The following is a 27703-nucleotide window of genomic DNA, read 5'->3' on the forward strand; positions in this document are numbered from 1 at the left end:
GGCAGAGGCTCCCTCTCATCTGTGCTGCAGGGGAGTCTCTCTTGGCCATACAGGACCTAAGACATGTGGCTGTAGATTTCAGATTTCTCCAACAGGGGCAGCAGCTGACATCTCTTTCTCATCTTACAACGGACCAAGGAAAATATCATTTTAAATTTACGAGAAACAAATGGCTTTCCTGTGCCATCTTCACTTCCTGTACGAGGTAGTATGAACCGCACATGTTTAGCACTGACAGGAAAAGGTATTAAAGCGAAAGCCATTTCCAAATGAAAATGTGGAAAATGAGAGGATCGAACCACCACATTCTAGTTTAGAGGTTGCACCATATAGATATGGCTGCTACAGCATTCAGCTGCCTCTCTCTCCTCCCCTAAGGAAGAGCTTAAATTTTATTCCAGCTATAAAAAAAAAGGCTCTAACATTCAAAAGAACAATAAAACCAATGGAATCAAATTTTATTTTGCAGCACAAGCAAACTTTAAATGCTTGCCCTGGACAGCACTGACATATCTCAAAATGTTTATTCAAATTCTATTCCCTGTTATTTATTTTTAGACCATGTGATAAACGTACAGTTTTTTATATAGAAGAAGACATGCTACATATCCTGGAGGACTTAGCAATTTAGTGCAGGGAGTTTACTATAGCTCATTTACCATGGTTCTAAAATAAATACAGTATAGTATAGCCACTGCCTCTGAAATGAACTTACAGCTAGATATTGTGGTGTGAGTCCTCCAAGACCTGTGAGGTTTCCCCAAGTGGCAGTATTGAGCTGTTGCATCTGCTGTGCCAACTGCTGCTGCAAACGCCGCTGCTCCTTGTCCTTTTGGGTATCGGCAAACTTCACCACGATTGGCGAAGAGCAGCCCTGTGGTTAGACAGATCAGGAAAGACAGAAGTGTTAAATCACACCGAGTCACCCTTGCATCATGAGCTCAGCCATGTCCCACAGGGCCACTGGCAATGGCACAACCTGATTGCTCACCCTCTCTTTGTGATTGGCATATGTAGGCTTGCAAGGGCTGGGATTTTCTGCTATGGACAAATTATCGATTCCCCAGTTCTTTTTACAGAGCACCTTTCCTCAAGCTCTTTTCCTTCCAGCTATCAAAATAGCTGCCAGAGACAAGGAAGTGTACCAGTCCTCTTTAATTAAGCTTCACAGCTGATGAGATGGACGTGATGCTTTGTCTGCAGTCTGTTTCCAAGGCATTGCCAAAGGGAGAGGTGTCCAACCTCCTTGCTGCCAGGGACCACACAGCCAACACTGCCCTGCCACCACGGTCTGGCTGTGCGGTCACGCTTGGTGCAGCTGGCCTGTGTACCCTTCGTAAATAGACTGTGAGCAACAGATTTACTGCAGTGCCCATCATCAGCGGGTCGCTGGTCCTTTTCGTATCAAGGACCCCCAGTCCAAAGCGAGCAAAAAGGGTGATTCTGCTAGGACAATTCACCCACCTGTGGTCCGCTCCCAGGCACGCTTTGTATCAAGCACCCTTGAGATGTGAACAAAGGGCAGGATGCAGACCAAAAGTCGCTAGTTCTGGTGATAGCAGCCCATTCCTGACTGCCACCATTTCTTCTATTGCTTCTATGAGCCTCTTGTTACATGAAATGGGAGGGCTGTAAGATGCCTTAGGAAATAGGGAAGCTGCAAGAAAGAACTAGAGGTCTGGTCTGCAGCCTATGCCTCACCCATGTCTGAGGGACCCTTGATAAGAAGTGGGAGGTCATGGACCTGATGGAGTTTTGAGGTAAACTGGATATTTCCCTTGGACTTCAGGTTGGGTATTCCTGGGCAAAGTCACTAAGAGAACGGGATGTGTGAATATGAAAGGTGTCTCTGCTGCTTTCGGTCTATTTTTTTCCCTGCTAACAAATGTTTTCATATTTTAACCTTTCAAGTCTTCATTTTTTTCAAATCAAGCAAACTATATACTGCAGTGATTCAGATCTTCAAATTAATTCAAGCATTTTGTGAATCATAGAAACTGTCAATCCATTTCATACTGTTTTCCAAATTCATAGGATCCAATGAATAACTTCCCTCCACTTGCCATGCTTTGTAATACTATTTTCTTGTCTAATTTAATTCTGAACACAATGGTAGGAGTGAAAGGTGACTCAAGTCCAAAAGACACAGCAGTGCTTTAGCCAAAGGGTATAGCGTGGGATGCAAAGCAGGGTTATACTTAACCTAACTCTTTCCATGGTTGCTCTCACAACACTGTGAACATCTTCAGAAAAGTTTCTGTCCTCTATTGTTTACAAAAAGCAGCCGTGTACCTTTTCTCTGAAGAACCTCACACCAGGACATGTTACAAGAATATTCACAATCAACAGACAAAATGATGAAATAAACCAAAATAATAATCTCTTGTATGAAGAGTTCCCATCAATACTGTTCTTTTAGAATTATCTTAGAAAATCATCACTTGTGATTTATTATTCCACCTCCAACTCCTTTCCTGTGTGTTTCACTGTAAAAATATCTTTCAATGTTTCAGTGAGGAAGAAAGGAGATACGTACCATTCCAGCAATAAAATAAAGATTATGAAGGAGTCAGCTTGTTACACAATTACCTCTCTCTAGTGATTTTTATACTAATAGTAAAAACAAGACTCTCTAAAAAAAAAAAAAAAAAGAAAAAGAGCCAGGGGGTGGAGGGTGTGTGAGAAATTTTTCTGGTTTTGCTAATAAAAAAAGGAATCTGTTTCTATTTAATATGAGGATTGGCTAAGAACAACCACAACTCACAGCCTTCTACCTAGATGTACAGGAGAATCAAGTTTATTTCCAAAGAAACAGAAATGAATTTCAAAGGCAGAAATATTATATGGCTAGTTCAGTTCTCAGTTCGGCAGCTCAGCACTCAACATTACAGCTGACTTCGTATTTATGAATGCTTAAATGTCAGTAAATTGTATAAAAACAATATGTCTGCAATTTATGAATCTTATATTCATTTTTTCACTGTCTGCTCTATATTTCATCACTTCATCATTTTCAAGAGAGCAAACATTCTGAAGACTGAAATTATATGTAGCAAGTGGCTCTATAGGAGAAAAGAGTTGTTATTGTTGCATCAAATTTACTCCACGATAACAAATTAGTGTCTTCTACTGGTGCTGCATTTGAATGCTTTAAATAAATGAAAAAACTCCACAGAAATGAGACAGAAGAGCAAAAACTCTGGAGCAGCAATTATGTTTTCAAAATCAGTTGATTTAACCAGGTCAGAAAGTCAGGTGGAAAGAGTCGTTAGACAATTCATTATTCTAGGAGACGTGTTCATCTGGACATTAACATCCCCATTGTTCTTTCTTAGCCCACTTTGAAAATTCATCTTGGTCAATGATGCGTGCCAAAGAGCTGAAAATAATGAAATCAGAAAAAAAATTGTGCAGTAATTGGGTTGAAATATAACTGTGTACTAAGTATTGTCCCTCAAGCCCACTTTTGTTTGCAAAAAACCATGAAACAAAGGTGTCCAAAGACCACTGTTTCAGGCTGAGAGTTGAGACTTAACACTAGCTAACCCAAGTTAACTAGAAGAGTATTGGAAAAAGTGAGCAAAATTTTTTTTTGCAGAAAGGGCAATTTCTCTTTTATGCTCTTCCATTTTCTATCTTGAGAGGAAGCTGCCAGCACATACGCAAGGTGCACCTCCCTCATTCACTGGCATGGTATCTCCACCCCATTTACTGCCATTTTCTTCCCAACAGCTAGTGCTGCCTTCATACTTTTCTTTGTGTTGTCAGGACAGCGGGTACAGACTCTGCCGAGTCCCTCACCCACGGAGCTGGAGGGTGTACTGCTTCTCTCCAAGAAGTGACTCTCAGCCTAAGCTTAACTGACACAAAGACCCAGATGTTCAAAGTGCAAAAATTTGGAATCATCTTGTCATTTTGGGGATCTTGTTGATGAAGTCTCTAAAGGTGTTTAGAAGTATTTTGATCCAAGAGTAACTATTCTATAGAACTTATGTCAACAAGAGTATCACATCAAAACACAGCCTCTTTTGGAGAACTGCATACAACAGAAGAATGGGACAATTTGTCTGGGAGGTATCATCTCTTTAATTTTACCATCTTCTGAAGCAGAGTTGTGTCAAATTCGTTTTGCTAGACAGAAAAATACATTAAAACACATGGAAAATATAGGTAAAACACAGTATAACCAATAACATTTCCTTTTTCACTTGGAACCAAACCCAGCAAAACATAGAGATCTGAATTAATGGATCAGTGCATGGCAGACAAATTACTACGAGTATTATTTCAGAGACTCAAAGTGGCAGTTTTTTCACAATATACTGTCAGACTGCATAGATTGTATAACAGCAGCTTTCTAGTAAAGATCATTTCAATGATTCTCATCTCATTGGCAGATTCTTATCTAAAACTGTGTGTTCAGGGTCTAAAAATGCATTGCACTGAAAGGAAAACACATCAATTATAAAAGAAGCTCAACCAAATTCAAATGTGATGTTTGGAAAGACAATAGCTTTGCAATGCCGATATCATTACTTGTAGTATACAGGAAACAGTTAGTGACATTTTCATGCACTGGCTTGATTTTTATCTTCTTCTTTTCCTCCTCTGTCCACCCTCCCACCCCTGGTGTCCCCCCTTGGCTCGTTACACAAAGCAGCTCAACGACATGACGCAATAATGATTGTTTAGCACCCAGCATGCTTTGGGAGACTAGAGCATTGCAAAGAAAGATCACTGAGGAAAAAAAAAAAAAAATCGAAAGGTCCTGGTGGAGAAATAAATAAAAAAAAAGAAACAAGTGCACATAACATCAATGCCACCTCTGAGAAAAATCATCACTACACGAAGATACAGTATACATAATACAGTATAACATGCACTCTCCAATGATAAGCTAGAAGATCCAGAGTAAGTAAAGACTTCATACTTGTGCGGTTTTTTGTGCAAAATTCTGAAAGACCATGACAAAAATCACAGACTGAAAAAAGTTTTGAGATTGCCAGATAGGCCGTGGCATTCGGTAACCACTCCAATGAACGGATCGTTAGCTTGCAGCTATATTCACATTAAGTGAACAGGTTTAAAGTTTTGTGTTGCTCATCACAATAAAATACGAGGCCATAGAGGCAGTTTGGAAGGAAATAAAGAGTGTTGCTTGTGAGGGGCCAGCCACGACGGTGCTCTGCAGGAAGTGCAACACTTTGATATGCTCTGTCATCATTAGCATTTTTATTGGCTGCATGAAGAAGGAGAAATTATATTAACTTAAAAAGAGATTCTATTTGCAGAGGAACACATGCACTAGTAACTCAGCATAGCCAGGTTAAACCTCTTGAGCTTTTTCTCAGAGCAGCGTAAACCACAACACAAACATATATTTAAAAGAAACTAAGATTTTTCTTTGGGGGTGTGTGTGTGTTAAAATTAAAGGTAATTCACTCATCAGATATACTCTGAGTATGAGTGAGGAGCGGTATTCATAACATTTTTATTTTCTGCTGAATGCCACTGAAAACAGGGTAAGAGCCGTGTTTGGATACCACACAGCAACCTTATCGTGCGCTTTCAGGTCGTTAAGAAAAATAAGCTTCACAAAGACAGGTAGAGTGAGTTGGTAAAAAGTTTAAATCTGTGATTGTCATGTGTCTGATCTGATCCAGGAGAGCATGGCTTTACCATTCGCAATCATTTGCACAAAGAAAACAAAGAAAGGGCAAATGATACAGTACTGTACCTCCATGGTCTGAGACTGGTGCATGGCTTTGATTGCATTCTGTGCCATTGCCCTTGTAGAAAATGTGACAAACGCACAGCCTGTGGGAACAAGGGGACAGGGAGCAGGAAAGACAAAAAACAACAAGACAAAAGGGTTGGACGCTTGTTAAACCAACACAGTCTACGAGAACGGCCACAAGACGACACTGTTCTCAGTAGTACATAAAAATAAACAACTTCTCTAGTTTATTTATCGACAGTGCTGACTTGCTAATCTGACCATAGATGAAAGAAAAAAAATTAGGTGGGGATGGGTGAGGAGAAAGGGCTTGTTCCTTTAATTTGTTTTGTTTTTTTTTTCTTTTTCATCTTTTTTGGTTGTTGTTTTTGTTCTTTAGCCACAGGGTTTGAAATAAGTAAGGCTTTTACGTAGACTTTGGATTGCATAGATTAGTTTCAGACCACATATTAACAATTGCTTGCTATGGCTTTTGTGCAGGTAAATTGTGGATAGTGAATAAATGACTGGCATCACTGGCAGCTGAACTGGCAATTTAATAAAGCAGTCCGTAATGTCACATATTTCCGTGATGCACCAAGAACAACCATACAAATAAGGATGAGAAAAAGTTCACTGTGTAGCCTGCGACTAAGCGTGAAAAGACTCAGACAAAATTCAGTAACGTAGGTGGAATCTCAACATTTAAGAAAATAACATATTAAAAATAAAAATTTTTATGATTTTTGTTTATCCAAATCCTAGGTACATTCTTCGACCTATGAAAGCTACCACCGACTTGAACAATTCTGAAGCTATGTGCATGAATAACTGAAAAATCACTTTTTTCCCTCCTCAGCCTTTCAAATCATAATGAAAAGCCAGTAGGCTAATGCCTGGGATATTTTTCCACCCTTTTACTGTTGTCAGTCATACCTACACTGGGCATGGTACAGGTCAACTTTTTTAGTGCATGACTCACTGCCCTTTTGACTAATAAAAACATTGCCTTCTGAGATTTACATTTTATTCTTCATGCACCCTTGGGCATCTTAAAGAAAAAGACTGTGAAATTAATGCAGATTCAGGCTGATTTTGTAATAATACCATGGCACACTAAAAGCTTAGCTAAAGCAACACAGACTTATTTCACTTGTGATCTCTAATGACTTTAAAAGTGCATTGATTTTCAGCTCCCTTAGCCTTGCACAGTTTGAACTTAGGTTTCAGAGAATAATTTAGTGTTCCACTCAATTTCCTCAAAACATTATTATTATTACTACTTAAAAGATTTCCAAATGAAGCAAATCTAAGCACTGAGAGGCTAAAGCATATTGTCATTTCAGAGCTAATGCATGAAAGCTACATTCTGGCATCAAAAGTACAATATTGTTGCCCCTGTGGCCAATGGGCAAAATAAACCATTTTGCAATCCAACAAGCAACAGATTGTTTGGTTTATGCAAACCAATTTGAGGCACAAAATACCTTTTCTTTTTTGCTCTGTGTGTACCTGGTAAGATTATCAAGTCAAGACTGCACTCACATTTTAATCAAACAACAGTAAGAGAAAGCAATGCCTGATCATTACCCAAAAGCACTACATCTAGTCATGAAGATAAAGTCAATGCATTTTTGCATCATGCGGTATTTTTTTTTCTCTTTAATGTAAAGGCCCTTGATGCAAGAGAACCTAAGCTGGCTTATGTACCTCTGACTGACAGGTGAGCATCATAACATCAGAAGTCAGAATTCTTTTACACAAACTTCATGGCGGTGTTGTGACTCTACTTATTTCTGAGGTAACATAACAGCTGATGATGTCTGACTGCTGTTCAGCCACATTGTGTGTTGCTATACTATTCTTATTCAGCAACAAATTTCTGTCAAAGAAAATGATGTAATGAAACAGCTTTCTGTACAGCAATCTAGACAAAATGTGCAGTAGAAGGTTAAATAAACAACAGTACCTCCACTAGATTCCATATTGCTGCTGTGCACTAAAATTAAAAAGGCCTAAATTTACCATCAGTCTCTCAAAGTAATCTCTCTTAGAAACATTTCAGTTATTATCATTAACAGAGGAAATAACACCAAGGATTTTCATTTCTTGTCTTGCAAATTCAGTGGGAGATGAGCACAAATAGAGATATACTGGAGGGCAGGCAAGAAATCCCATACAGAGCCTTGAATAATATTGTTTATAATGGTCAAGAAACTGCTTCATTCACTTCTTTCGCTCTCATTATCCAGGAGTGTGTACCATAGTGACAATTACTGAATGGAGGTTTAGAATGCATAAGAAGCATGTAAAATGTCAAGAAAAATCAATAAGACACAGTTTATGCATTTATCACAATTTCTACCCAGCAGTACTGCTGTAAGTAACGTACTGAGAGATGTTGCAATTAGCAGGTCTCAAAAGAAACGTGAATCAGCAGAGAAATAAAGCTGTAGTTCTCTCAAGATAAAGCAGATTCTCTCTTCCCTCCCTTAAGCTTTTTTTCTTTTTAACCACAAAGCTCAGCTGTTGGGGACTTTCGGCACCCAACATTACTGCAAAACCTCCCTCCTCATTCCTCAGCCCAAATCCGTTTGCGTGGATCCCGTTGCCTTTGTTGCGGAGCGAAAAGACCTTCGTAGCGGATCTCTGTAAAGTGCCATACAGCGAGCTACCAATTTGAAAGAAACTTGTTCTCCTGGCAATGGGAATGCCTGATGAATGAGGTTATGCAGCTTGAATACGAGCATTTGGAAACAGCATTCCACAGAGAAGATGGGACTGCATTTTAATTACAGTTTGCCAGCCAGAGGCTACAAGGTTAGGTCCTCTTGTTATCTCCAGTCAGCAGGCCATTTCCCACCTATGCACAGTGGCCATTTAGAATCATAGAATGTTTTAGGTTGGAAGGGACCTTAAAGATCATCTAGTTCCAACTCCCCTGCCATGAGGGTTTGCACAATAAATACCTAATTGCACATGTATGCACAGTAAATACCCTATTTGCCCCAATAACCACGGTAAAAATTCAGTAGACAACCTTATTTCTAAATTATTTGAAAATCTAGACCTTCAGCTGCTACCATCAAGCACCCCAACTAAATGCTAGGTAATTTAACCATCCTTCCAGATGTTGCTACATGTATTTACAGTCAAAGGTTATTTTTTCAGCTACAAAACCTGGACACACAAAATTTGTATATTTATTATGTATGCACACATATTTTGTGTGTGAAATGTGGGATCCTTTCCTTTATGACCAGACTGCCACTGTGGAGGGGAGCTAAGCTTATATCACAGGATTCAGTCCACTTAATCACTGCACTTGTGAATATAATTTAGGTATTCAGAAAAGCTGTTCTGTAATGCTTATATTCTTAGCCACAGTCAACAGCAGTACCTTTATTTTCTACATGGGATACATATACACTTCAGGAGGATGATTTCGTTGGGCACCTAGAATTTAATGAGAACCTGGTATCTAAGGACACTGGATTTCACTTGTTTAAGCCAGATGAGCTCTGCCTGAACCATCTTGTACTCTTGCTGCAGCAGTTTCTGACAGGTTGGGAAAACCCTTTTCAGCATACTCTCACTCACTGTATCTCATGGATGCAGGTGGTCTTTTGGGAACATACTGCCAGCTTTAGGACCGTAAATCACAATTATAAGAGGACAAGACTAATCAGATTTCATGCCTCGTGGTGCAAGGAAACAAGAAAGATTTCCACGGCCTCTTATCTCATCCTATGAAACACCGCATTCATTGTAGTGCCGTAGGCCAAGGTCTTCTGGACCAAAAGCTACAAGCAAACTACTTCTGTTCTACCACACTGAGCCCTGAAACTTCAATTACTCCCTTCTTACTGGAGCTATGGATCTCTCTGGGAGAGAAAACGTGTAGAGGGGGATATTTCTATAGAAATGACTTCATTTTGTACCACCAGCTACCTAACCACAAAAAAACCAAATAAAATTGTTTTGTAAATAGAGCCAACCTGCAAGTCACCTTGCAATTATTTATCACCTCTGGTTTCACAATGTCAGGGATCACTAGCAGAAACAAAAGGCGGAGGAGAAATGAGGTCTAAGAGTTTTAGTTGTTTCTCCAAGGCTGCCTTCTCACCCCCTACACCAGGTAAATGATTGACTGGGGAAAGGCTGCTTGAAGTAATTTCCTCTTGCAGGCAGAAGCAGAGGGAGGCACCCTGCCCTGTCACAGAAGACGTTTTGGAGCACATTTGCCATGATAGAGAACATGTAAACTCACAGGGTTGGTCCTTACCCTCCTCCCACCCCCAACTGAAGGAGATTTTTGAAGAGACTGTGAAATTTGATAAGCTTCCTCCTCAACCTGTGCTGTCCCAAACCTAGGCTTGCTGCTGAAGTTATTGAATTATTTGAAATATTTAAAAAAGCTTAGCACATTTCAGCTCCTGCTTCACTCAACTCTTCTCATCTCAGGCTTTCATAGATGGTTTTGAAACGTTCAGTCAGCGGTTCACGCACAGTCTAACATAACATCAATACTTGAGAGCTGCAAGTGAAGTGAAACATTTTTCAGTATGGAAGCCTCAAGGTAAGGGGTCTGATTTCGTACCTACACAAGTAACCTCCCACATAAAACTACAATGGTCTACCAGAGGTTTTAAAGCCCCCAACACTCAGTGAAGCCAAAGAGAGATGCAAAACCCCTAGACATTTTTGAATCAGGCCTAGAGTTAAAAAATAGAAGTTTAAAACCATGACTTTAAAGTTCTGGACATGAAAGAAAAACAGATGTAATCAATTTTAAAATATATATACAGTGACCCCTCTGACACAGAAGAAGGGTCAAGAGATTTTCAAAGTCATCTGAGCAATGGAAGTACTACGTATGGTGGCTGCGCAGCTGGTGGTGTAATGGTTGCACTACAGCTTCCTAGTTCACTGTAAACAAGTTTTTTCTTCAATTTCTGTGAAGAAACAATAGTGAAAAGCTGCCAGAATACTCCTGCAAGAAGTATTTGGGATCTTCTGAGATGAAAGCCTCTATTTAAAGAAAAGATAAAGCTCATCTGAAAAGCTATGGAAATTGAAGCAAGATAAAAATAAGCTCTAGTTGTGTTAAAATATTTCTAGCTGAGACTGCAAAGTAGACTTTCCCTTTTCTACACTGTGCTAATATAGCACAGTCTGAAGGAAGTAACAGCCTGGGAAACAGCCTTCTAGTGAAGACATCGCACAAAAATCTGTGTTAGTGACTAAAATACATTTCAGCTACAAATTAAGACACTGGCTTGTTTATTGTACAGACATTTGGTCATTAGGTATTGCTTAAGACACACAACGAGAGGTCTGAGACCAAGTGCAACAACTCAGCCCAAAACATTTGGAAAAAGTCACAGTGAAACTCTTTAGTTTATGCATATCAGGCACATAAAGGTAACAAGAGGCACGTGTTGTAAACATGCCTCATCTCTTTGGCTTTACTGACTTCTCTTGACTATCAACCAGATGACAGATTCTAGATGTTAAATTTCCTGAACTTCAGGTTCCCCTCAAAGCATTTCTAATTGCACAGTCAGTTAACCACCCTGTAAAGTGCAGACTTCAGTAACTGGAATTTACACAAAACCAGAATCAAACGGGTACCAAAGACCACATTCTCCAACAGTGCCTCGATGATCCTCTTGTTGGAATAAAAAATTTTGCAAATTATTTCATTTCAGATGTCCCTCTGGGGAGGGATTGCTGCAAAGCTTCAGTAATGGAAACCTGAGATGCAGTTACTGGCCAAAGGCCAGCAGAGACACTGGTCACTTGGATGTGTTTGTTCCTTCCCAGCTTCAAAAGAGTTTCAGCAGCGGAAAAAGAAAATTAAATGTGCCATAATGATTGGAAAAAATTAAATCATCACCACATTACAGCAAAAGAATTAAGGCATGGAGGTGCTTCTGAAGAGCAATTAAAAATACAGCACTTCCACTGTCCTCGTTTCCCATCACTTACTGATACACGAGTCAGAAGATGGCCCTTAATCCAGGCTTTTCTCATGGCTGGCACTTCACGTTACTTTAGCTCTGAAAGGAGCAGTAACTATCCATCAGGAAAAACAAAAAGGCATAAAACCTCCTCACCTAACCTCCACTGCAATTAATTATGATGCAAATACTAATTTTTTTTTACTAATTCATTAAGAAAATCCCCAAATCTGAAAGTTATGAATGGATTTTCTTGAAATTAAATTGCCTGACCATGGTGTAACTCTCCATGCCATTTCTAATCTGCTCTTAAAGCAAAGGAAGAAAAATAATAATCCTTGTAATCAATGTCTGCAGAAATGTTCACTTGTCCCATGTGCTTGGTGATGTTTTGTCAAAAAATCATACAATTAGGAGCCTAGAAGATATAGAAATATGCATTTTGAGCCTTTCCAGAATTTTCATGGTATATCCAACTGTCTGTACACGTTATTAGTGGTTTTTTTCCAGTGCATGCTATTAACCAGTTGCCTTCTTTCTGGTATCTGTTACATAAATCTGCACTTAGCGATACAGCGGAATAATTTGCTGTGTGGTGCTCCTGTGATAAGGATAAGAGGATTTTTTTTTATCATCATTATGGATGGTAATAATTCCTAGAGCGATAGAGAGACATTGATCCACCGATCTAAAAAAAGCATTTTACAAAGGTAGAGGATCATTGCTATCCTTATTTTAAGGAATGGGGCAAGAGAGAGGTGATGAGAGACCAACTTACCTACCGTCAATACAGCATATCAGTGGAACAGCTACAAATCAAACTTGGGTATTTCTGGCTATTTTTGCACACTCCAGCTATCATTGTCTGTGTTGGCATCTGTGGTCATGTAGACATTACATAGCGCTAGGAGTCAGGAGGTCTGAAAGTTTCCTTAAGCCGTTTACAATAAGTGATTTAAAATCTTAATCATCTGAGGCAGTTCACTTCTGCTTTTTCATTATAATGAAGCTTAGCATATGATATCACAATCATGAATTTTTGTAAAGCATACTTAGCTCTTCAGAAAAAGTGCTGGATTAAACAACCCTGCAGGCTGAATCCTTCTCTTTGAATAATGAATATAGTACAGGCAGTGGCAAGCTTCTTTAGATAGTCCCATGAACCCTGCTAAAGCAAAGGCCAGCCTCCATTTCTGTGGAGTCCCTAGTTTCTTTATCTCTACAGCCAACAGGGTATTTTTATTTTTTAATACTTTTCACAGCTGGGAATTACTCTCTGCCAGCCAACTAATTTCACAGGGACTATCCCAGAGCCTTCGGAAGGCAATGCCTTTTGGTTGCTGCCTATTTCTTGCAGCTGGCTGGAATATAACATGTTACAGATATAAACAACAACTATTTCTTAGATGCAGGAGCAAATGACAGTGGGGAAAAAAATTATGCAAAGGAAAGCATCTCAGTTTCTTTAAAATATACCGCTCCACCACCGGAGCTTTGAATCATTATTTTAGTTTTGTTTAACAGATGAGTTTCAAACAGCTGACAATAGGAATTTGGAGTGGAAATGCTGATGGTCCATTACCAGTAGTGACAGCAATGGGTGTGACATTATTAAAGTTCTGTCAACTCTTGGCTAGAAACTACAGTAGAAACAACCAGTTCAATCTCCCTCTCTCTCTTTGTCTTGGCACTTATATCACACTCATCACAAAGTGTTACATTTTCCCTTGATGCCACAGAACGGGATTTCTCCTTGCTGCTGGACCCATGTGGTACACTACAACCCAACATCTTGCCTACGAGGCAACAGTAGACTGTTAATGTACTAGCAGTACAGTAGCTGTTGTAATGTAGACATGGCCTAAAAGTCAACCGAAACCTTTTCACTCTTTCTAAGAAAAAAAAGAAGGAGCACAAACCAAAACTGTTCTGCTGAGCAGTGTAACCTGGAGCTATTTGTTGCAACTATCTGCTGGTAATAAAGATTATTTGCCTGAATCCTTCAACAAAGCTCGAAAATTGGCATAAATACCAACGAATATTCTTTTCAAGCTCTTTTTGTCGGAGATAGCATGATGCGCACTTGTTATGCAATTGAAATGAGATGGCAAACAGTTTATTGGACCACATTTCCATCTCATTGCTGTGAGCACTGCAAGTTCCTGAAGGCTCTGGCATGGTAAGGACAGTGTTTTCCTAAGACAGTGACTATTTTTCATTCACCCCTCTGGGCCTAGGAGGGAAGCACATCCGGACGGGTGCTGGGAAAACAAATCCTGTTTGTAGCAAAGGGAATTAACATCTTGGAAATGGTAACGTGAATTAAGACTCATTAAGTATTGGAACTTGTTGCAAAGATTTAACTGGATAAATTCTCCCTCTTGCTTTAGTGAAGCAGATTTCACCCTGTGCTTTTTCAGTCAAGCTCCCTCCACTGCAAAGCTCCCTTAGCACTTTTCATTTCAACTGCAATACCAACCATTTTCCCAACACTTCGCCTTCTCTCATGGAGCAGTGGTTTTGTGAACTTGATAAACATCTGCCTGAAAACCTGGCTGGCACAGCTGAACTCATTTTCACGTTTCAACATGGGTGTGTAGAAAGCAATTCAAGTTTAACAAGGCATGATGCATGAGGGCATGATAGAATATCAGTTGTGTGACCGAAATAAAACCCGAGTGGCAGAGAGGATACAGCTCTGCTACAACTACCAGTGTGTGACCTACCCGGACTGAGATCTTCAGCGAGCAGCACATTAACTCTATGGCTCTGCTGGCCAGCAGATGACACCGCCCTCCCTAATGCGTTCGTTAGATGGTTTAAAAATCTCAGCTTCTGATTATTGTGAGTTTGCTATTTACAACAGAGCAAAACTACCCCACCAAACTGCTTTACCTTTTGGACTTCATAATTAGCTTTTTTATGCTCATACTATGCCTAACGTCTGTTGAACAAAAGCAAGTACGCAGTGGGATTTCTATGGATCCTGGGAAAGAGCTATTTCTTTGTTGGGTGATGCTGAGGAGTCAATCAAATCTTTTTTGGGTTCAAAACATCTGATGCCCAGATCTTGTTATTTCAGCAGTTACTTAGCTCCTTTCCCACTTATGTCTTCCATCACCCCATCCCTGCGCTACTTAAAAAAATGAAATCAGTGAAAATCAGAAACATTTGTTTTGCCTCAATGTTGGGTCTAGAAAGATAATGACAGCACTCGACTCCACCAGTTAACATTCATTACTGAGCTGCAGGAACCAACCTCAGACCTTTCCCCTAGTCTTCCCCAAGGCAAAAGCCATGACCCTGAGGCTCTCCTCCTCTGAAGGGACTGCTGCATCCCAGCTCCAAAAGTTTTGGGATTGCAAACTAAGCATGAATAATCTTAAGCGCATGATTTTCTTGGGGCTCCCTATTTATTGTTAGAGTGTCTTTTCAACAAGTCCTTATTATTCAGAAGTAGTAGAGTAAGTGCTTTCAAGTAGTGCCATGAAATACAGGAATACCTGCAACTTCCCCTGCTGAAATTTATAGGCATTTTAAAGAAGCTGGGCTGCACACAAAACACGAAAACCAATGCACAAATTGTTGCACAAAATACTGTGGATCCTATAGCCTGCTGGAAACAAGCAGATCCAAAAGTAAAGAAAAATATCTATATCTATACCTATTTCTATATGCCATATGGGTACTATTATTTTCTCTGTGCCTTTTGAAAGTGTAATAAAATGCATAAACTGTGCTTTCTATGTTTGTGTTTGTTTGTTTGTTTTTTTTTTCTATAGAAACAGAAATGATGTTTTCACAGCTCCACACTCAAAATTACTTTACTCCCTGTGCCATTAATTGGCCATGGCTAGTACCACAGCATCCTTCTGCACTGACAGACGAGACTATCACTGTTTTCTTTGCCACTTAGCCCCACCTGGCACTGACTTTTGAGAAGGTTCGCGCCCCAAGAATAATTTCAGGTCCATATACCATGGAGTTAATATGCAGCCTGGGTCATCAATATACATTTATTTTTCAATTCAATACATTTTCAGAGGGCCTTTCCCCAAAAGGCACTTTTGCACTCAAAAGGGATCACCGGCTATTGAAGTCTGTGCTGCACTTCATTTCCAAAGTTCAGGTCAGCTCCTTGACTGCTCTTGGTGGTGCTGCTTAACACCTCTGCCCTGGTTTTTGGGTTGTGATAAAGGCACAAGATTTAAAAGCTCTTTTTACCAACTTTTGTCCAGGCAAAGCTCTCAGGTTCAAGCTAACCTCTTTGTTTCTCAGTTACAGCAGACCTATGTTTTGCATACAGTTATAGAAAACACAGGAATGGAGGAGATAGTGCTACAACATGGGCCAGTTCCCATGACCCTGTATGCCTTCAAGCAGTCATTTACAGTCCCTTTTTTTTTTTGGCCTTATGCTACAAAGTAGAAATGGGGTCAGGGAAGGATCTTTGATTTTGAGAGAGAAGAAAACTAAGGGTGTTTTCTCAGGGTGCAAAGGAACCTCTCCAGCTGACAAACAGGGCGATTACACAAGTTAATATGTTGGCACCGAGACCTTTCTGACACTGGAAATAAAAGGTGATAATTTCAGTCACTGTGAAAAGTTCATGTGGATACCTTCATCACGTGGCACGTATTTCAGCGTAACCTCTAGCTGCAGACAGCGGCTATGCCTACCTTGGCTGTGACATATAGCTCCCAATTAGCACTTAAGGAAAGAGACTTTACAGACTGCACACTCACCTCTGCTCAGCCCATCCGGTCCCCGAAGGATTCGGCATTCTTCTATCTGGCCGAACGGAGAAAACATCACCCTGATATCATTCTCATTACACTTCTTCGAAACCATTCCTATGAACAATTTTCTGTCTTCCACAGCTAGAAGATAAAAATAATGAATGAGCAAAGGCCATTTCATCTTTTTCCTGTGATCAATGCTTCATTACCACATCAAACCAAGCTCCAGTCATGTGAGTCTGGCTCTGTAACTGAAGACAAGTCCTAAGGCAAACACTTTATACTTACAACCTCCCTTCCCCCCTTCCTCCCCTACCCCAAATCTCTCATATTTCTCCTTTTTTCTAGTGGTGCTTGCTGTTTATATAACATATTAATTGGCTGCCTTAGTCGTTCTGTATACGCCTCCCCATCGTGGCTTCTAAGAGAAAAGCATCCTCTGTTAGAGAGACTTTTAAAGATATCTTTGCATAGATTTTAATTCAGATAAATTTCCTCAGCTCCCTCCTGTATGAAAGAAATCATGACAGGGGTGAGGGTGAAGAAGGGATTGTACACGTAATGGTACGAGCTAATGAAAAATATTCCTGAGAAAGGTTTTGAGAAAGCGGCTCCTATCTGAGCTTTCAATTTCAGCCAACTTAATGCATGGCACTCGAAAGGCAGATGTGTAATGACTGCTCTGGAAAAAGAATGCATTAAATTTTCCTGCCTTTTTTTTTTTTTTTTTTTTTCAGACTGCCACAGCCCTCTCCCCTTCAGCAGGACACAAGGCATATTCCAGGGCATCTCTTTAACGAGGCAGCTGTATAATGCTTTCTCAGAGCGAAATCCTTTGATTTGTAATGATGCTGAGTTTGCAAAAAAACCCATGAAAAAGGTGCTTTACTTGAATTACTGGCAGAATATTTCCTGCCTGCATTGTCACCAAAATCAGCAAAACCTAGTCTGCGGCAGCAGGATGCACGCAGTCCTGTTAACCAAACTCAAATTTACAGGTCTAAAGATGTGGACTCTTGTCAAAAATGAAATAGGTCATCAAAACTTAATTCACCCTGGAAAGACTTAAAAATGTTAACGCACACTCCGATCTATATTAAACCAAAAATTTAAGTGCTTATTATAGAGTACATACACCGCTGCTTTCTTCTTCTCTTGAAATTGCATGTAAATCCAATTCACTGTTAATGAGCAGACTGTCAGAGTTCGTGGCGAAGCAAAGAGAAAAAGAAAGCTTTACTCCAGAGAGTCTGCAGTGCACTTATTTATTTCTATTATTGCACAAATTATTTTTGTAACGAAGTATTTTCATTTTGGGCATTAAAAAAAAAAAAGTATTGACTCTTCCCTTGCTCCCCAACTCTCTCCTGTATTAGTACGAGTTTGTCAAATGGAATAAATTGCAGGTGAGGAAGAAGAAACTGTGTCTATTTTCATAGGATTTTGTTTGTGTTATACTTCATCACTTTAAGTGCATTAAAAAATTTCAACAATAAAAAGAAGAGGTTCATGTTTATTGATCATGAGAGGTGTTTGAAGTAATTTTTTCCTTAGAATTGCTGACTTTGAAAAGTATTTGTAGCTTTTATACAAGCAAGCATCAAGACCGTACCTTTTTCAGAATTGAAATAGAGACCAGCCCCTACAATCTCAGCTTCTCACTCTACAAGCTTGCAAGAAAATTGGTGTGAATATTACACCCAGGAGAAGAAGTTTTCCTCTGCAGAGACTCCTCAAGACTCAACATTTTCATTCACACTTTATATTGAGGTTCCACATGCAGGTTAACCCTCCAGAAAGGGTTAACAAATGATGAATGCATGGGATGAGCTAGTTATATACAGATCAGGAGCTGAATATGTTGGACTGCAAATAAGATCTGCAAGTTGGGATTCATATATGTATGTATGTATATATACATATTTATGAAACTTTACGTCTGATTCGTAGTACATAATTGGCCTTGATGCTGCTAATAATAATTTTAGGGATGGTAAAATTGAATTGCCTTGCTCACAGCGGCAAGGAGAGTTTAAGCAGCCACTTTTTCTGGTGAAGGGATGCCTATAACTTGGCTGCTTACAATTCCTGTATTGCCTTGAGTAATCTCTTTGAGGAGGGTTCCTGGCCAATCTGTCCCCTTGACAACAGCCACACACTAGAGCCAGGGTGCAGGAAAGGGTATGAGGCAAGGGCCCCAGCTGGGCTGTCAGGTATGGTTCCTCCATACCACAAACTGAGGTCAGGCTGGGGGAAGCTTTGGTGCCAAGCACAGGTCCAAGCATTGCCTTCTGCTCTGTATCATGAACCTCTTAACTTCTGCCTGTGTGTCAGCTAGTACTAGCCAGGTTAAATTTGGGTTGATTTTAGGTTTGAAATACAGTGTGCAGGTCTACCCTAAGGGTGCCTAGATCCCAGCCCTCTTAAAGATAGCTGCTAGCTGAGCTGGAAAAATGCCTGCCATGCCGTCCCAAAGGAGGTCTCTTGAGTCCTGCTTAGGTGCAAGGACAAAGACCCAAACCAAAGAGATTCACATGGAGATTCAAAAGAAATGAGATGCAAACAGGAAGGCTTTGTTTTAATTTTCCAAAGAGTAGCAGATGACAAACTCCCCACTGGCTTCCTTCAGTTTCTCTAGTAAACCTATAAATATGCCATTTAACTAACATGATTTGCAGGTTTTCAGCTTGAGGGTGATTTTATAGTAAATTAAACATCCAGCTCCCATGTACTGTACATCTTAAAAATGCAGATTTCACAAAGAATGCTCAGAGTACAGAAAACATATTGATATGATGACACGCTCTGCATTCAGTGCTATTAGTCAGTGCTGATCAGTGTGGAAGCTTAAGAAAATTGCTATTCTTTTTTTTGGCTAGGGGCCCAGCATAAAAAAAAAATGTAAAGGGACAATTGTCAGGATCAAAATGACACATTTTTACTCCATCTGATAGAACATCTGATACTATTTGGCTGAAAGAGTTTTTAACTGTATATTCTCATGCAGAGAAAGGAATGCTTTTTCACCTCCATAAGACTGGCTGTCTGGATTTGTTTCTGCATTTTTGGTCAGCCACTTCTCTCCTTTCTTTCTAAAAAGAATTTTTACCTGCCACATAAGCATGGTTTGAGAAACAAATAGACAACTGACTGCAAGAAGGAATGGTCAAAGGAATTTAGATGTTAGCAAACTTCCCGTCTGACGAACCAAGCCTGCTGATTTGCCTCTGCCTGTTGGGTTGCTCCCACAGACTGTAAAACGAATCATAGAATCACAGAATGCATTGGGTTGGAAGGGACCTCTAAAGGACATCTAGTCCAACCCCCCTGCAATAAGCAGGGACATCTCTAACTAGGTCAGGTTGCTCAGAGCCTCATCAAGACTGACCTTGAATGTCCCCAGGGATGGGGCTTCCACTGCCTCTGGGCAACCTGTTCCACTGATCCACCACCCTCATGTTAAAGAACTGTTTCGTAGTGTTCAACCTAAATCTATCCTTTTCTAGCTTACAACCATCACCCCTCATCCTGTCGCTACAAACCACTGTGAACAGCTCTTCCCCTGCCTCCTTATAGGCCCCCTTCAGGTATTGGAAGGCCACTATAAAGTCTCCTCAGAGCCCTCTCTTCTCCAGGCTGAACAACCCCAACTCTCTCAGCCTGCCTTCACAGCAGAGGTACTCCAGCCCTCTGATCATTTTCATGGCCCTCCTCTGGACATGCTCCAACACGCCCACGTCCTTCCTGAGTTGGGGACTCCAGAGCTGGACGCAGCACTGCAGGTAAGGTCTCACCAGGGCAGAGTAGAGGGGCAGGATCCCCTCTCTCTATCTGCTGGCCATGCTGCTTTTGATGCAGCCCAGGATACAATCAGCTTTCTGGGCTGCAGTTGCACATTGGTGGCTCATGTCCAGCTTTTCATCCACCAGTACCCCCAAGTCTTTTTCCACAGGGCTGCTCTCTAGCATGTCTTCTCCCAGCCTGTATTGATACTGGCAGTTGCCCCAGCCCAGGTGCAGGACCCTGCACTTGGCCTTATTGAACCTCATGAGGTTCACCTGGACCCACTTCTCCAGCCTGTCCAGGTCCCTCTGGATGGCATCACATCCCTCTGGCATACCGACTGTACCACCCAGCTTGGTGTCATCAGCAAGCTTGCTGAGGGTACACTCAGTGCCACTGTCAATATCATTAATGAAGATATTAAACAACATTGGTCCCATGAGGAGCCCAACGTTAAACGCACGTGACCCAACAAAGCATTGAGGTCGGGAAAGGTGCTACCTGCTGCTGGCTGGAGAAAGGATGGCAGTCTAAAGCCATCTCGCCTGACTTTAGTCATCTACTGTTTAGGTGTCCAGTTTTAGTCTCAGCTAAAATGTTATCAGTTGGCTCTTTTCAATGCCAAGAGATCAGGTCCTTCAAAGAGTGACAGATCTCACCTCACAGCAAGATGGGATGGCTTGTTTCGCCCCTGCTATTGACAGTAGATAGGGCTGTTACCTTCCAGCCAACTCCCAAAACTTGGTCATCATGATAACACATAGATGTCCTGAGCTCCAGTAGCAGTGACAGGAGGAATAAAAGATCTCTGAGGGACTGGACAAAGCGTGGGAGCGGTAAGTACTTTGGGCAACGAGAGCAGGCAAAGGAGAAGGCTGAGGGGAAGGATAATAGGGCAGAAGGGTCAGCCCCTGGGTGCACATATCTTATAGGCATTTCACTGGGGCTTGAGAATTCTCTCTCCCACACTAGGGGTAGGTTTCAATAATAAAACCCCCAGAAAATTAATGAAATTTTTTTGGCAAGCATTTAATATAATGATTTCTCAACCTTGCTCATAGGCCTAGTTGTACTTTCAGGCTGTTTCGCACCACTCTGGGGGCATGAAGTAGATACAACCATCTGTAAGCAGCTAGTAGGATGGGATGGCTGAGTATCCCTCATTGATGCAACAGAAGCAGCCAGAAGGTCACCGTGAAGAAGGCTTGAAGTTCGAGTTACATAAAGGAAGGTGAGAAACTGCATAGTGTCTTGATTAACTAATCATGGGATTCACCAAGTCTTGGATGGATCCAAACACATTATAAATGCAGGTTAGCTATGCTACCAGGGCAGTTAGGACAACCCAGCAGGCTTAGCACTGGATGTATTTGAGGTGAGAATCTTTTGCCCGAATGCAGGAACCTGGTGTGATGAGGTGCAGATATCTGTTTTAAAATGAGGCGAGTTGTTCTTGTAACTATGCCAAGACTAGCTCTACAATCTCTAGCACAGGTGCCTAGGTATCATGTTTGAATCCAGAGTACTACGTTAGCCATCAAAAGTTATCTGAGATGAAGTCTGCCTCTGCTGAGGGGGGCATTTTTTCAAACCGAGCCTCCTGCCTTCTGACAGCACTACACCCAACTTGCAGAATAACATCCTGAAGGGTCTAATTTTTTAGCTTTACTCAATTTGTTTCAGTAATGAGTATTTCTTGCAGGCTGTATTAGATCGCTTGTGCTAACCCAGGAGAATAAAGGAGTAGAGATTATTTTCTGTACTCTACAAAAGAACTAAAACCTGTAGTAATCATGAGAAATATCCCTGAAGATTTAACAAACTTTCCTTTTCTCTCCTCTCTTCTAAACCCCCAAAATTCTGTTCTGAAAAATCAACATTATATCCCTTTATTGTACATTTTTGAGGAGTCCAGTCAGTTAAAGAGTGCATTTTCCATCCAGAAGTTGCCTCCTTTTTTGAGCAAATCAAGAAATAGTTAAACATGTATAAATGGGTTTTTTTTTTGGTTGGCTGTTTTGTTTTTTTTTTTATCCAGCAGGGAAGGGGGAAAACAGCCATTTTATCCCTATTTGTAAGCCTGTGAAAAACCCTTGCATACAATCTGTCAAAGTTACACCTGGATCTGGAGCTGCCTGAATTAATTATCAACTTTTCTATGTGTTAGTGCTAACATATGGCATTTAATTACTCCCTCCAAATCGGCAAAGTTGTGCCACTTAGAATTTCAAAATTATTTTTTCAAGTTTTCACTAATGAAATAAATAAAAATAAATTATAAAATCACTCATCTCCCCCCCCCCCCCTCTTTTTTTTTAAATAGAGAATTGTGTCCTTTTCCCTGAAGTGATGATGCTTTGATCCATTTAACAGCATACTGTCCACAGGATATGTGTCTGAAAGTATTGACTGAATTCAGATCCTGTTCCAAGACACATTTAAGTATTTGTTAATGGTCACAGCAATTTAGAGTCAAGCATGTGTTTATGTGCTTCTTGGCATTAGAATGCAGGACCCCCTTTGTTTGAAAAAGGGGAAAATATCCTTAAATGGACAAATACTGTGAGAGATTTAACAGCCGAGATGAAGGCAATGGTGGAGCCTTCAAAGTCCCGAAACCATGCTTTTCTGGCAGGTACTCCTTAATCAAAACTTTGGAGATAGGTTAAAATAACCACCTAGCAATATAAAGGTGGTCAGACTAGACCTAATGGGTGATCAGACCAGGACATACTACAAAATTCACCATCTGAAAATCTTTCAGGGATGCTACATTTCTCAACAATAAAAGCCTTTTCAGAATCCTCCTGGGTAGACAAATTAATTTGATCTAAAGGCAACATCAACTCTAGCTGCTAAAAGCTTGGTGGAAGAAATTAAGCTCTGCTTCATCTGCAGGAGCAGAGAGATGACTCAGACATGTGAGCTGTTATACGCAGGGAAGGAATGGAGATGATTGCATAGATCTATTAGCCACCCAGTTCCTACCCAGAAGAAAACAGATCTTCAGGTTGCTAATGAAGTCCTAATCCTGCAGAAGTGCCTAGGCACTTGGTCAAACCTGTGCAGGAGGTACCTCTTGTGTACCCATCTCCCGCTTTCCAAGGCGAGCTTGGACTTTGTGTTAAGGGACAGGTTTCTGAGGTGTTACATACATCTAAAGACAGGAACAGTGATGGAGAAGGAGGGGTATTTCATCCTGGCATCCCTAGGCTTGGACGTTCATACAAACATTTTAGCAAGGGACTCAAGATGGGGAAGGGATATCTGATCACACAGCACATACTGTTCTTTGAAAACCTCTATAAGATGAACGAGGGGACCTCTCCTTCCTCCTTGTGGAACTTGAACAGGTCTCTCAAGCTTTCACAAACATGTTCAAGCTCAGAAGGATTGTAATTAGTGTTCAACCTCTCCTACATGTTTTTCCACAAGCTATCTGGAAATTCGACCAAGAGAATTCCTTTAACCCCTCTGAAGCTTGAAAAACACCACTTTACCTATAAAACGTAGTGGGATCCTCCCAGCACTCAGAAATCAATGGGTTTCAAGCATTCCTCAAAAGCTCAAACACCATGGATCATGAAAACCAAGACGCCTTGGCATGCCTTCTTTGTTTTCCCCTTTGAACTTACCAATCTGGTTGAAGAGGTATAGTTTACAACTGCTATTGGCACAGATAATATACCTCCTCAGATGGATAGCCTGGAGCATATGGGAAACACGTGCCAAACAGGCTTCTGCATCCCCCATGCTGCTGTTCTTTCTCTTTTTGTCTCTCCAAGCTGCTTGCAAACTGTCACCTCCTCCATGGTTCCCACGCCTAAGTCCCACCTTTCCAAGAAGCCATACCATTGTTACCATCATCATCGTACTAGTTTTCCTCTGTTTCACCAGTCATTAAAATATAAAGTGTTCACCACCCCCAGCACATGCCTACCAAAGCACCTACACTCTCCAAGAGTTTAAATTTTAAAAGGTATTTAAGTTGACAACTGCAACCTCTGATTTGTCAATGTGTTTTCCCCAGAACACAAAGAAGGGCAAGAAAATAAAGCAAAAATGCCAATCCCTTGCGATTTTAATGCTAGGATGCAAGAAATGTGGGTGCAAGAAAATACGACAGTATTCCCACAGTGCCGACAGTTACCATGCAGACAACCCCCGTCAAACAGCAGCAGCGAGGAGCTAACCTATCCTGCTTTACAAGCAGGTGTTACTTGCAGAATGAGACAGAATTTGTACAATTCCCCATAGCATTTTGCCAATATGTTCAGTGCCCTTTAGGAAGAAAAACTTCTGGCAACGAAGAAGTAACTCAATGGGAGTCAATTTTGGCCCATTGCCTCTTACTGTTCTAATTTGCCAAGGAAATTGAGGTGAAATTTGTCTTCGAAAGAAGAACCCATAGAGGCTATACAGATAGGCCAGTGTTTCTGTACCTAAGGGAAAATTGTGCCCACTGCAAGCACAATATATACTAGGGAGTGGAGTTTGGATTCCAACAGCAAAGTTATTGACCACAGTGGGGCCTGAAAACTTCGGTCCTTCTGCCCATGCAGGTGCTTTGACTTCTCTTCTGAGCATTCAAAGACAGCAAGAAATCACTGCTAAAACTCAACCCAAAAGAGAGAACACCACTCCCTTACAAACGGGTGATAGCTCAAATTTCCTGTGCTTGTGGCCAGTTTTGTTTTGAAAGTTGTCATAATAGGAAACCTAGCATAATGTGAAGTTTTAATTTCCTTCCAAACTTTATAATCCTTGGAGAAGCCTGAAAATGGGATGCACTACAATTAGCAAAAAAGAAGCCTTAAAAAAGCCTTGCGGAGAGATTTAGAGCCCAATCATAATTTACATTTGCAGGTATGTAGATCTCTAAGTGCACGGCTTCTGCCCTGATTACTAATTAATGAGGTGCAAAGATGCCTGTTGGAGGAACCAGCTCTGATTATGTGGGCCTTATGGGAAAATGAAGCTCTTGCAATCTAAGAAGGCAGATGATATCTTTAACATATATTTTAGAAAATTACAGGAACAAATCAAGGGGCAAAATATACACATGTATATATTTTTAAAGAATCACACACAGCCAGGTTGCGTTACCATCCGATTATCTTATTTCCTTGAATATACAAACCTGGCATGTTTAATAGATTTAGCATGCTGTCTATTTTGCATGTCATATACATTCACTTAGGCAGTACCCTAGTATTCTGAATGAATATTACTGTCTTCATAGCATTCATTTTACAATCATTGAGAGGAATAAGTATACAGAGAGCTGCAAGGTGGGTTTCCCAGTTCAGAACCATGCATATGATTAAAACCTAAATTTGGCTCAGGTTCAGAACAGCATGATTCTATAAAAAGGAAGTTTAGGCAAATGTTTAAGACCCATCAGCTCCTTACACGGTTTGTTAACACGGGAATGTTTTTTGTTTCTGTTCTTTTTTATTTTCACCATCAAAATTACATCTCCATCTTAAGAATATCAGGTGCTCCTGCATCAACTCCCTGCTAGGAGAACACAAGGAAAAGACATACGTAGTGAGGTAGGCCATGACATACAGCAGGTACAAGGAAGACTTGTTTTCAGAACATTCCCTTCCTTCTTTAAAGCAGAGCATCAATGGGAGTTCAGAGCAGGTCAACATCTTCCCCAGTGTCAGGTGTAGGGAAACTACCTCATATTATTTTCACCACACAAGGATTAAGGATTAAAGCAAAACCTCTCACAATGTTATGTTTGCTTTAGTTTAGAGAGAGTCACAATTAAGTAAAAATAAATTAAACACATACCATTTGACTTTTCACTATCTGCGGGTTTCATCTGAATAGGATGATGCATCTAAAAACAAAAATGAAAAAGAGTAAGGCAGGTTGGATAGTCATTAAAAATCAAGAATCATGTTTTTAATGAAGGGTTAAAAAGATAAATGGTTGCTATTAAACATGTTGAAATGATATAAATTCAAAATAACAGTACATTATAGGCTTTTAAGAAAAAATAAAATGGTAAAGGAGCATTTTATAACCAGGAAGATTAAAAAAAATAGATCATTGGGCCCACAGGACTCATATAAAACTTTAATTTGCTGTATCTAGTTTCAGAAGACCTCTAAAGTTACAGACCTCATTAGTTTATGGCATGCCTGGTTTCTGTTTTACCAACTTTTTTTCCTTGAGCTCAACCACTGCCAAAACCGAGATGGAATTTTCAAGTAATTTAAGAGCTAGCAAGCATTTCAAACATACTCAGAGGAGTCGAGTTTGACAAATGAACTTTGCTTGTAATTAAAAAAACATGTGCTGATTCTTTCAGGACTGAAGAGGAAGAGACTCGTGCTTCCTATAATAGCTTCCTATAACTGTTTAGGATCTCAACTATTTTTTTTTTATTATTTTTTTTCAGAGTACATTATACATTCATTCATAAAGTTTCCATCACAACATGGCACAATTATGGCTTCCATTAAAAACCCCTAATACTTTTCCCTTTTCAACCTCTTCCTCTATTCATGTCCCTCTTCCTGTAAAAGAAACCAGTCCCCACGTGCAGCGTGCTAAACACCACATGGCATCCTACCTTGGCACACTCGCTATGCTGTGTCCTCAGCTTTCCTCACTGAACGATGCTCCCCCCCCACTGAATTGTTGTTAACTCCAATAAAATTTTTATGAATGGTGTTTTCTGTTTCAGGAGTAGCAACAACACAACAGTTGAGCTCCCTCTGATCAGAGTGTGTGGCTTTTTCACTGGACACTGGTTATAGCCAGCCCTGTGTCCACAGTGACAGATTCAGGGAAATATTTTTACAGCTTCTCAAAAGCCTTCAGAACTGACCTCACATTGAGTTTCAATGTGGGAGATGTTTAAACTTGCAAAAAGACCCCCACTTGTATGTTTTTTTCATAGGGCTCTGCAGAATTGCTGGGATTTGACTGCACCAACCTTCCAGCAGCAGCAGGGCCACTGTCTTTTCTCAGCAATTCCTCACCATTTCACGTGAGCAGGTAAAAAAATCTCTGCTCTGTTTTTGTATCATTTTACTGTGCGGCAGAGACGAGTATTGCCTGAAAATGACAGAGGCAATTCCATTTTTTTAATAAAAGACTATTACGGCAAAATTTGGGAAAAAAAAAAAAAAAACAGCTGAGCAGGAGTGAACATCCATGCACTCATATCAAATGTGCTTTCAAAGCAGCACATGAAACCAAATCTGCACTGCTTTTGGTGGAGCCACTTAACCTCCAGGGACACAGTTGCTAGATCCTTTAGAAAATATAAAATATTGCTGTGAATGATTCTGTAAGATTTGCTCAAAATCCAGAATGCTCCCTGGCCCTGCAAATCAATGCATTCCTTGTACTGCTTGCAAAACTCCCCACTGTGCCCTAAGGAAAAGGCAAAGCCACAAGGTGGATGTAGTCACCAGGATGCATAAATTTGCTTCAATTTTAACAATTCTGTTCTTTTTGAATTATTTGTTTCCCAAACG

General features: G+C 40.5%; 1 protein-coding gene across 8 annotated transcripts in view; it reads right to left on the bottom strand.

Annotated features, from left to right (window-relative positions):
* Positions 1-27703, bottom strand: part of CELF2 (CUGBP Elav-like family member 2) — a 255550-nt gene that overhangs the window by 47883 nt on the left and 179964 nt on the right. For 6 of the 8 annotated variants that reach the window (XM_086474807.1, XM_086474799.1, XM_086474792.1 and 3 more), the window contains exons 4-7: positions 26004-26052; positions 16425-16559; positions 5738-5817; positions 716-874 (exon numbers count right to left, since the gene is read on the bottom strand). In XM_086474807.1, coding sequence (XP_086330933.1) covers positions 716-874; positions 5738-5817; positions 16425-16559; positions 26004-26052 — 423 coding nt within the window. Of the gene's footprint in view, positions 1-679; positions 875-5737; positions 5818-16424; positions 16560-26003; positions 26053-27703 lie in introns of all 8 variants that reach the window. The other 2 variants (XM_086474836.1, XM_086474841.1) reach the window with 1 other exon arrangement.

Source organism: Leptosomus discolor, chromosome 1, assembly GCF_034619465.1.
Source record: "Leptosomus discolor isolate bLepDis1 chromosome 1, bLepDis1.hap2, whole genome shotgun sequence".
Classification (NCBI taxonomy): domain Eukaryota; kingdom Metazoa; phylum Chordata; class Aves; order Leptosomiformes; family Leptosomidae; genus Leptosomus; species Leptosomus discolor.